The following is an 11386-nucleotide window of genomic DNA, read 5'->3' on the forward strand; positions in this document are numbered from 1 at the left end:
CATCATTACACGCACGCTACGGTTATTTTGCTAGGACCGGCAGCACACGCAAAATCGCAAATGCACGATGATTAATTTCTGCTACTACATCGTGAGTTGTAACCCGGCTTTCAGTGCGTGCATATGTAGGCAGGTACGTGACCCCCAACGTGCGTGCGCACGTACACGTACACACGTACTTTGCTTTGATCGGATCTCTGTGCTGGGCCAGCCAGCGCTCCGGCCTGTCCCGCGCACGCGTACGTCCATTGCTCACGGCCGACCGGCGCGGTACCGGTACGTGCGTGCATGCGGAGAGTACGTATGTGTTTTTTTTTTTGAGGGAGAGTACGTATGTGTTTGCTGTGTTGAAAAGGTCCGTGGAGAGATTTTTCCTTTTTTTTTTGCGAGAAAGGTCCGTGGAGAGATTAAGCAGCAAAAATGCTAGACTTACTTAAGCCTTAAAGGTAACTAAACATCTCTCCACTGATTTTCAGGGTGGGCCCGAGCCCTCACTAAAGCCCAATCAAAGACTGCCAAATCACCGATACGTAAGGTACGATAAGAGCCCCTTGGTAGATGGGAAACACTTCTAATCTATAGTCTGATCAGAAGCACCGCGTCAGACCGATTGACCACCGTCTATTCTAGCTGAATCCCATGGCCAATACTTCTTATCTCTTTGGTCATTTTCAAAAAAAAAAGACGCCTAGTTACTAACCACCCCGCATCTACCGCATAATCCCTCCCGCTAATCACTCACCCATCCATCCATCCCAAGACCCCCTCGCATGAACCTCCCTAGCTTGCCATCGACCACACTAATGGCCTTCTCTACGATTGCGCCGCCCATCCTGGTCAGGTATGTTCCTCCACTCCTCTCCACCTCACTGCCCAGATCCATTCAACTGCTCCTCCCTTCTTCCTCTCCGTCTCAGTCGATGCGCCCCCGAGCAACATTGCAGGTGCGCAGGTGCGCCTTCATGGCATTAGATGGCCAAGCCCAACTTCCCCTCTGTGATTGCTACTTCGACGGGTTACGTCCCATGTTGGAGTAGCACCAGAAGGCCGAACAACAAGCAGTGGATTGGTGTTCCAATCTTTGAAGAGCCCCTGACCGGAGTTGAAGGTTAGTGTGTCGCTCGCCCATGCAAGGAATATATCCATTATTTGAAGCATTGTAGTTCTTGAGTTCTTTCTTCTCCGTCTCTTGGATTTGTTAATCAGAGTTTGCTAACTCCGTCGCATGTTTATGTACTCCAGTTGCAGGAAGCACATAAGAAGTTTGGAAGAAGCATCACATATGTCTGCATGGCAACAGTGCAGGGGACTAGGTCCTCGCACTTTTGATTGCAGTGCATGTCACTGGCCGCGGTAGATGGTGTGGAGCTTACTGACCATCATAGAAGCAAATTTTATATTTAGCGGAGACAGATGATCATCACCATGGAAGCACTCCCCTTGTTATTTTATATGTTATAGTTTTTCTTTTTCTTTGTAATGGTTGTATGGAAGCAATTCTTCTAGTCTATGAAAATAATATCATGATGATCTGGAAGAAAAGTATATATCTCTCCAAGCAAGGCATCAATTTTGTTGCAAGAAGGCAAATTCTGAGTTCTTTCGGTTAAGATTCCAAATCCTATGGATGCAAATACTCATTTCTTTGGAAGCAAATTTCTATTTATTCGGATGCAGATACCAGATTATTTGGAGAACAAGTTCCAATTTAATTTGTTTGTAAGAGTCTGTAACAATGGTAGAAAATATGTTTCAAATTCCAAATTCTATGGATGCAAATACTCATTTCTTTGAATGCAAATTCCAAATTCTGTGGAAGCAAATTCCTATTTATTCCGATGTAGATACCAGATTCTGAGAACAAGTTCCAATTAAATTTGTTTGAAAGAGTCTGTAACAATGGTAAAAAAGATGTTTGATGGAAGCATGTATTTGTAATTTTGGAAGCAATGTGTCTGCATTGAGCTTAGACGATGCAAAATAAATTGTCATGTTGGACAAACTGAAATAATATACAATTGTTATGGAAGCAAATTTGCTAGCCGGTAGAAGAAAAATGAATTGATATGCTTCCACTATTAATAGAACATGAATGCATCAGATGCACCCGGTTTGCCACATTGCACCGTTTCACATACTGCAGATTTTGAAGCAATCCTCAAAAAAGCACCGATTTATGCATAGGAAGCATCAACTTATATGGAAGCAACCTACATATTATACTAGAGACCTATGTTAAAAGGACTAGCAATCAACCTGCTGAAATCCAGCCGCGGAATCACAGCTAATCAGCATTAACTAGTTTCAGTTTTGGGATCATTAAACGGGGGAAGGTGCCTTGCTTATCCAACGGGTGCATGGGATCCAATCCAACGCCTCTCCACTGGTCTGCTAAAATGCTAGGCATCAGTAGTCTGATGCCTAGTGGTTCCCTTGGTAGATTTAGCATTGCTCGATTAAGCAGAGGAGAGTTAACTAGTTAACTAAAAAAGATCGAACGAAAGCCGTTACAAACTTAGCCATAACAATGCCAAACTTATTCTAAAAAACAACGCCAGACTCAACAACAACAACCAAAAAGCCTTGACACAAAGGCCCAAACAAAGCCGAACTCAACAAAGGCCCAAACAAGCAAAACTTGACACAAAGCGCGAGCTTTATATTTCCAAAAAAAGCGAGCTTTAGCTCTCGATGCTCAGTGTCGTCGTCGTCAACTGAAGAGCCCCCTGCCTCGCTGACTCCAAACCATCGAACCCAATGCACCGCCACCCATCGTGAGGCGGAAGTGCCACAAGGCAGTGTGTCGACAGTTCCAACTTCATCTCCGACTTCATCCACCGCAAGTCTCAGAGATACACCAAGCCAAGGCGCGGCCATGGTGTATCATCGTGGTCACTTGCCATGCCCCACAAAATGCAGCTTCAACTTCACGCCAACACGCCTCATCGAAGCACAGGCACACCCATCATAGAAGGAGGCCATCGTTGCCGCCTAGGATGCACACCGCCTCGACAACTAACTCCACTGGCCGCGCCCGACCATGGGGAAAACTCTGGCTGCACATCTGTGTAAAACTCTGGTCTCCTCCACACATAAGGGTGCGGACAGGACCAGTTCACGGACACTGATACCGGTGGTCGCCATCTAACCTTGCCCGCATACATTTCAACCACTGTTCAAACTAAACGGACGAAATTCATGCAAACACGGCGGATCTTCATATAAACGAAAAGAAATTTAGGCAAACATGGCGGATTTCATATAAACCGGACGGAATTCATTACATTTCGGATATACTTCAACTAAAAGCGGAGCTCGTTCGACTCCGAAGGTATAGTTTCGGACATGCTTCAACTAATCACCGCAGCGCCCGCGGACGTGCTGGCTTCGTGTTCGTGGCGGCGGGGCACGGTCGGGTCACGGTCCTCCTCGTCGCTCTTGTCCCACACCTCGTTCGCCGCCTCGTCGAACTCCTTGTAGGCGACTTCCAGTTCCGCATGATGCTGGCCAGCGATCGAGGCAGATCTTGCGGGCGGAGTGGTAGGACTCAAGCAGCACCGCCTACTCCGCCACGTCCATGTCCCACGCGATTGCCCTGCCGGCGACGACCTCCTCTGTCTGCTGGTGCTCCTGGAGGAGCTGGAGGTTGTAGGCCGCGTTGGCCTGCACCTCCCGGAATCGCTCCACCCGCACCATGTCCATATAGTGGGCACGGGCCTCGTCGATGATCATGCTGCAATGCACCGAGGAGGGTGGCGCCGGCTCATCCTCGGCCACTTCCTCTATTGGGACATCATCGGCCTTCATCTGCCTGTCGGCAGCAATGTCGGTCATCTCCTTCTTCCGCCCCGGTGATAGTCTGTCCCAGAGAGCTTTGGAACACAGGGAGACCATGGTGGGAGTGGTGCGAGAGGAGAAAAAGATCCGAGGAGGATGACTGTGGCTGTGACCGGGGCTGGAGTTTATATAGCGGGTGACAATGGTGGGCGGCAGACGGACGGAGGGGTGGCACCGGAGTAGATTACTCAGCAACCACGTGTCATTAATGTAGGGCGGCAGACGGACGGACAGACGAACGGCTGTGTGTCGGCGTTTGAATGCTGAGCAGTCGTGTGCACAGGGAAGCGGCGCGGGCGACGCTCTCTCGGCCGGTACACCGCTTCAATGCCGGCGCCAGTGAGAGGTCACGTCCGCTCTGGCCGAAAATGAATGCGGCACTGACTGTTTCGAACAGGAAGCGCGGACGGGCAAGGGAGGGGATTTGGGTGGGCCAGGATGGTCAGGCGTGGGCATGGCAGCGATCCGAACGCCCGCAAAGCCGCCCCTCATTTTGTCTCCGGTTTGCAGGAAAAAGTGCGCCCGGACCGCCAATCAGACTGATACTGACCCGCGTTGAATGACACAACATGTTCAGACCGAACGGCCGAAAGGGTCCACGTTGGAGATCCCTAATGACGTAAAGTGTGTTTTTAATTGCTCATTGCCAAGACATGCCATCTTAATTATGTTTTGGTGTCCATGTACCACGGGACCATGATAATTGCTTTTGTTCGTGGACGAGAATCGCATGCATGCATGTTACCGGACAGCGGTAGTTGAGCGAGAAGCGCGCGCCCACGGTACGGTACCGCGATCCACGAAGGGTGTAGTGTCTCTGGACGGCACGGCACGTACGTTGGAGCTGGTCGCGACAGCTTCATGGCCATGAAGAAGAGAAGATGAGCGAATGGCGGATCAATTAATAGGGCCACGTTGGATTAGGTTGGACGACTGTCATGAAGGAATGACAGCTAACTATGAGCACTAAAACCCGCAAAAAAAAAAAACTACGAGCACTAAAGAGATACTCCCTCCATTCAATAATATAATATAAGAATGTTTTTGACACTAGTATAGTGTCAAAAACATTATTATATTATGAGACAGACGGAGTAATTCATAGGGCTATATTAGATATGAAGATCGATTATGATCATACGTGTTACTTAGGGTGTGATGTACGGTATACAGATGTGAAGTCGCTCCCAAATTAAAGCAAACTAATTGATTGGTCTGGCAAATGAATCCATCATCGATGGTACACACACCCAACAAATAGCTAACTCGAGCCCCTTCAGTAACATCCGACGACACCTTAGGTTTAGTGGACCTAAGTGTCGTCGGATGACCCAAAAACATCGGGTACGGCCCCTTCAGTAGCTAATGAAGCTCTTGACAACCTAGGTTTAGTGAACCATGCATGCATAGCTACTTAGCTAGCAAGTACCTTGAAGGCTTGAACCATATGGCGCAGATGACCCGAAAACAAACTACACGTTGGACCTTGTGTGTGCGTGCGTGCGTGCGTGTGTGGCTGGTACGTGTAGGGTAGAGCGCGGTGGTATGTATGTAGCGCTCACTGCTCAGAAGTCACAGGCAAGTGATGATGATCGTGACCCGCACAGGCCGGCCGGCCGTCCTCGGATGGGAGTACGTAGCTTTTCCCGAGAGCAGTAGATCGGTTGGGTTGTTGGTCCGAATTCAACGTTGCCGCGTCAGTCAGTCAGTACGTACTCGGCCTGACACTGACAGAGTGGTGTGCAATGACGACGAGCCGGCCGGCCGTATGTATGTCAGAGCCGCTATCATAGCTGGACAACGTACGAATATAGCAGCTTATTTTCAGAACGACCTGACAAAGTTTAAGGCTCCAGAGTCCAGAGGCATGCATCCTGATCGATGCAGTTAGTCCCTCCAACTAAGCCAAACCGGAAGCTGAATGCGAGCCGGCTGGGAGACGGCAGCACATGCCAGCATGGCATGGTGCGCGATCGATTTATCCATCAATTATCATCTGTTTGCCACGCTACACTGTGTGTGCCTGTGTCTGGGGCTGCTTGATTAGCGCTTGGCCCTGCTGCAGAGCAGAAACGGGATGGGATGGGACCTCAGTGGGCAGTGGCACAGCACAAAATAAAGCCTCTCGCCGGAGGATAGGCATGGAGTATATCACTGAGAGGAGGACCCGGCCGGTTCCCCGGGTAATCAAGCGGTGGCGTCCCAAGTCCGAGAAAAGTCATGGAATGGAATGGCAGCATGCAGCAAAAGCGTTCGAGAAAGACAAGCTATCCATAGCATGCAACCACCGCAATTCTGCAAAGCAGTGCATTGAGAACGCGCAGATCCCACACCCAAAGGACGGGCGGAATGGAAAACCTAGATTGATGGTCGTTCGGAATTCAGTGAGCGATCGGCCCATGCAGAGTTAAAAGGTGGAGACTTTAGCATGCATGCAGGGTCCAGGGGCCGGCCCGGTAATCATATGCGGCTGCAAAGTGCTAGCGTAGCAGCAGGCAAAGCACCGCCGCGTCTCGTCTCCCCCCTACCGGCTACCGCCGTCCACGGCCGGAAGGAAGGACCACCCGCGCCTGCCCGCCCTTGGTGCTCATCCTGAGCCCATCCATGACCACAGTGCATGCATGCAAGTTGGCAAGGTCATGGAGCACGTAGCACGGTCTTAACTGTCACTCAGAAATCTCTCTTATTTTACGCCGAGCTTGAAATTTCAACACAGGTTGAGTGTGACTTTTGGCAGCGGATCGCACGAACATACACCTAATGCGCGCTCATCACGTATGCATGCACGTACTACCACTATACTACAACCTACTAGCAACGTAGTGGTAGCACTGGTGATGGAGCATATAATAATAGTCTTATTGGCCATGCATGCAGGGCCGGGCTCATAGTGGTGCCAAATGTGCAGCCCGCACAGGGCCCATAATTTTGGGGGGCCCCAATTTTTTTTATATAGGCCTGGTAATTCTGGAAAAAAAATGCGTAGCAGCTGCGGCACTAGCCCGCTAGGCGCCGGAGCTGGGCCTGAGTCGAGGCCATCGAGCGCTGGACCTCGTCCGCTCGTCGCTTGACTCGATCGATCTTTCCCAAAGAAAAAAGGAAACTGCTCTCTAGCGATGCAAATGGGATCGTGGGTCTAAAAAAAGATCGCTATACCAGTCAATCGGGATCGCCTCAATCGGGAAACCAACAGGCCAACAATTGTCCCGTCGGCGCCGCTACAGGAGTCAGGAGATGAAAAAAAGGAGACGAGATCGTCTCGTCGGTCGTCGCCTTTGCCTCATCAGAGCGATCGGATTGTGGCCGCTGTCGTTGCCTTCGTAGCTTCCTCTCCTAATTTTCAGACTCTGTCGTCTCGTCGGATCAATCTGTGACCCAGGGACGGATCCAGGATGAAAGTTGAGAGGGGGCAAAAATTTTTATTTTTTTTGCATGGAGATGTGTAGGAACTTATGGCTATCATTTGCAAACACTTACCCCACAATCAGACATATATGCTCAATCATTCCATGAAAGTTTTGAGCTATCACCTCATTAATGATTTTGTCAAATAATTCATTTTGTACAAGCAAATAAGGCTACTGCTGAAAAATACGATCGTCCATTTCTTTCTACTCTCACATACTAACCCATTTTTAATAAATTACTACGTCAAGCTAGACTCGATCAACCCACGAACACGGAGCTCAAGCAATGCCGCTGGACACCAGCGATTTTTGGAAATTCTCACTAAGTTTGCACTAATCATTTTAATCTGGAAAGATGACATGACTAATTTGGAGTTGCCCCATAGGATCTATTTTATAGCTTCGTCCCTGAGTCAAACTAATTGACAGTTCGTGTGGTATCACATAGTGGAAATTTTATGAAACTCCTTAACTTTGTATGTGGAAATTGGAAAAGAAACAAGAACAGAAAGCAAATAAAGAATATGATTGATGAATTGACCCTAGGGTTTACCTCGATCGATAAAAACACGTAGTGCTTGTACCGATCTTCTGAATCCAAGAACCAAAGAACGGCAAGGACCAGCCGACGTGCGAGGCGCAGATTGTTGCCGGAGCGATGGGGCAGTCTGGCGAGGTAGCTTCACATCTCGCGTGGTCAGGGCGGTGGCAGGGCACGTCTAGCAGTCTAGGACCCCATCTCCGTCTTTTTCTTTAGGGGTACCCCATCTCCTCCGTCTAGGCTCGTGGCTTGTGGCTCGTGCCTGCGTGCGTTTCAAGGCCTCGCTCGTACGCATACCATATAGGCCGTCGTGCGGGCCTCTATGTGGGCTCTGTAGCACTGGCTGACGGGCTGCTTAGGCTTTGAAAATAACAAGAAAAATGGAAGAAGTGGGGGCAAATGTCATGGGCTCAGTGGGGCAATCCTTTGTACTCTGGACATAGTATTAAGTGGGCCAAAAATCAAGTGGGGGCATTCGCCCCAGAGAGCTGTACGTGCGTTCGCCCCTGCTGTGACCGGCTGACCAACTCCAGCCTCCAGGTGCTTAGCGAATCCTCCCGTTCCTACTCTAAATTCTAATTCTTAATTTCCTAATTAACTTTCGGCAGGGATCGTTACTTTATTAAAGATTGGCTCTTACCTCCTTTACGAAAGATCACAGTATAGTAGTTCAACCGGACATGACCCAAAACTAGGTGAATTAGACGATTCATCTAATTGTAAAACATTGACATTATATTATTTGCATTATAAATTTTTCCTGTGAGATATATATACACACTATATTGCTCGTTAGTTTTCCCGGCAAGTTTTTTTGCTCGTTAGTTCATTTTTTTTAACGAGATAGGGCCCCATTTTTGTTTCGCACAGGGCCCCTAATTGATGCATGCATGTACGTGCACAGGGCCAGGCGGGCAGCTGCGGTACACTGCCGATCGGTTTTGTGTACTTGGAGGGTGACGAGATCGCGCCCCGGCTCCTACGTACTTCGGTCCCCCGGCGGGGCCTGTCCCCTCCGCCCGGCCGTCTGTCTAGCTCGTCGTCTCACCATAAAACCACGCCACACCCTTGCCGGCTTCCTGCACACAAAGTCATCACAAGCTCAACGTCGATCACTATTGAGGAAGCTAGCTAGGTAGCCAGGCATCCGCCATGGCCGCGCCGCATGGCACCATGCTCGGGGGCGCCGACTCGTTCCCGCAGCTCCCGCTCGTCGTCCGCCCCGCCGCTCTGCCTCCGGCCGACGCCACCATCCGCCTCTTCGGCTGCGACTTCTCCAACGACGCCGCCGCTGCCGGCGACCAGCGGCCCCCCAAGTCGGAGGCCGGGGAGGGGGAGACCCGCAAGTTCGAGTGCCACTACTGCTGCCGCAACTTCCCGACGTCGCAGGCGCTCGGGGGGCACCAGAACGCGCACAAGCGGGAGCGGCAGCACGCGCGCCGGGCGCACCTCGAGGCCTCCCTCGCCGCCGCCTACCTCCCGGCCGGCGCGCACGTCTACGGCGCCCTGTTCGGCGGCTACGGCCACCACCAGGCCGCTCCGATGCCGCCGCCGCCGCAGTACCCGGTGTGGCCGGGGATGTACGGCGGCGTGGCGCGGTCCGCGGCGTACGGCGGCATGCCCGTGCCGGGGATGGTGTGGAGGCCGACGCCAGTCGGGACCGGTGCTTTTGGTGCCGGCGGCCGGCACGATGAAGCGACGGCGGGGGCGGCTGCTGGGACCGGAGACGTGGCCGGTAAGGATGGGAACAATGCGGTGATGAGCGTGGTGACGACGCTGCCGTCATGCCTCACCGGCGGCTCGCCAGCGGAGATCGGTAGGTCCGAAATGATGGGGCAGAAGGAGGGCGTTGTAAGCTTGGACCTCTGCCTGTAGTCGGTTGCAATTGTCGATCTAGGTGGTATCTTTACCTTAATTGTTCAGGTCAATCACCCTGTTTAGTCTTATATAATTACTGTCATTATCTGTAATCGAGGGCGTTCATTTGTTTTTAAAATTAGAATGCAAATTAAGTTGGCATGCATTTTGAATAATGTGTACTTCTCTCCATTTTCTTTAGTTTGGTCGCGATTCAGTGCCTGAGTCTCCGTTGGCAAGTTCAGTTCCAGATGATTTGTTAGTTTCAAGCTTCACAAAAGTTTGGCATGACTGCTTTTTTTTTTCTTGAGCGGGCATTTTTATCAGAAGAAAAAGCCCAAAATGATAGTACAATCATGATTATGCAATTGAAAACTGTATTAGTCAAGACAGTGGCTATCAGTCGACTTGGAATTTTTCGGTCAACCAATGATAGCTCTTCCATCACTGCTAATATCCTCCCATTAAAGACCTTATTCAGAGTTCTCACCTGTCGCAAAAAGTTTAAGGACGGTCTAGTCGATTGTCATAGCACTGATCAAGTAACAGAGGAGCTGCCTGGCTGCGTTCCCGTCGTTGTGAAGCGTGAAGTCGTATCATGTGTATCATCTGTATCATGAAATTAACGACCGACGAGAAAACTTAGAGCTAACTCCAATGGGGCGACCCATTCCGCCCGCGTCCGTTTTGGTTGGCGCGGACAAAAATGGAGGCCCAACACGCCGACCCAAAACCAAATCGCGTCCGCCTCGCGTCCGCGCCGATCCATTTCCGGCCCAAATTTGCGCCTGCATTGCGTCGGCGCGGACGCGCCGCGCGTCTTCTTGCCGTCCGCCGCGTCCTCACCTGGCGGCCGTCCAACTACGATGGTCAATATTATTTATGACGACCACCCACCTTGGGCCCACGCGTCAGCGGGCGGTCGTCCTTTTTTAAGCCGGGCGTGCGGCGGGGCCGTCCTCATCCACTGCCACTCGCCCCCGTCCCCATCTGGCCACCCCTGCCCCCCACGCCGGCGACAACCCTAGCCACCGCCAGCATGGGCTTCTTATCCGGCATCGGCAGCAGCGGCAAGGGCAAGGCCCCCGCCCGCCATTCCCCCTCCCTCCCCGCCCTCCCCGCGCCGCCGCGCGCTCCCCGGCATAGGCAGCGCATCAATGTGCCGGTGCACCAGGCCGAGTGGCACTGGCAGCACCGCATGCCTCTGCCGTACCCCGACGCGACGCTGCCGCAAGACTGGCATTTGGATCCGGAGAGAATCCCAGTGCCGGCGGCCCCGCGGACGGCGAGGGCCCATGCGGAGGAGGTGCGGCGCCGGCGGGCGTTGCTGACGCCGGAGCAGCGCGCCGAACCGTACTACGCCGTCGACTCGCCCAACTGGGCTCGATGGTTCGCCTTTGAGCACGAGGAGGCGAGGCGAGGCGACGCGGCGTCCGCGGCGACGACCGCAGCCTGCCGCCGCCCCCGCTCGTCGTCCGCGACAAGGACTAGTAGGCCGACACTAGTAGAAAACGAAGCTTTATCACCAGTTCGTAAGGGCCTTTAGTGCCGGTTCTGCAACCGGCACTAAAGAGTGGAGACTAAAGCCCCCCCCTTTAGTACCAGTTCGGCATGAACCGCCACTAAAGGCCCACCACGTGGCGTGAGCTCGCGCTGTGGTATGGAGGACCTTTAGTACCGGTTGGTGTTACCAACCGGTACTAAAGAATTTTTTTTTTGAAATTTTTTTCTGAAAATTTTGGAA

General features: G+C 51.8%; 1 protein-coding gene and 1 long non-coding RNA gene across 2 annotated transcripts; both read left to right on the forward strand.

Moving 5' to 3' along the window:
• Positions 1-732: 732 nt before the first annotated feature.
• LOC123163951 (uncharacterized) lies at positions 733-1606 on the forward strand. Its single transcript, XR_006482107.1, has 3 exons — positions 733-841; positions 945-1108; positions 1243-1606. It is a non-coding gene; the product is annotated as an uncharacterized lncRNA (long non-coding RNA).
• A 7191-nt stretch (positions 1607-8797) lies between these two features.
• LOC123167698 (zinc finger protein 8) lies at positions 8798-9818 on the forward strand. The gene has a single exon (XM_044585553.1). The coding sequence runs from the start codon at positions 8938-8940 to the stop codon at positions 9658-9660; it is 723 nt and encodes a 240-aa protein (XP_044441488.1). The 5' UTR covers positions 8798-8937; the 3' UTR covers positions 9661-9818.
• The last annotated feature ends 1568 nt before the right edge of the window (positions 9819-11386 follow it).

The sequence above is a fragment of the Triticum aestivum genome, chromosome 7D, assembly GCF_018294505.1.
Source record: "Triticum aestivum cultivar Chinese Spring chromosome 7D, IWGSC CS RefSeq v2.1, whole genome shotgun sequence".
In the NCBI taxonomy this organism is placed as follows: domain Eukaryota; kingdom Viridiplantae; phylum Streptophyta; class Magnoliopsida; order Poales; family Poaceae; genus Triticum; species Triticum aestivum.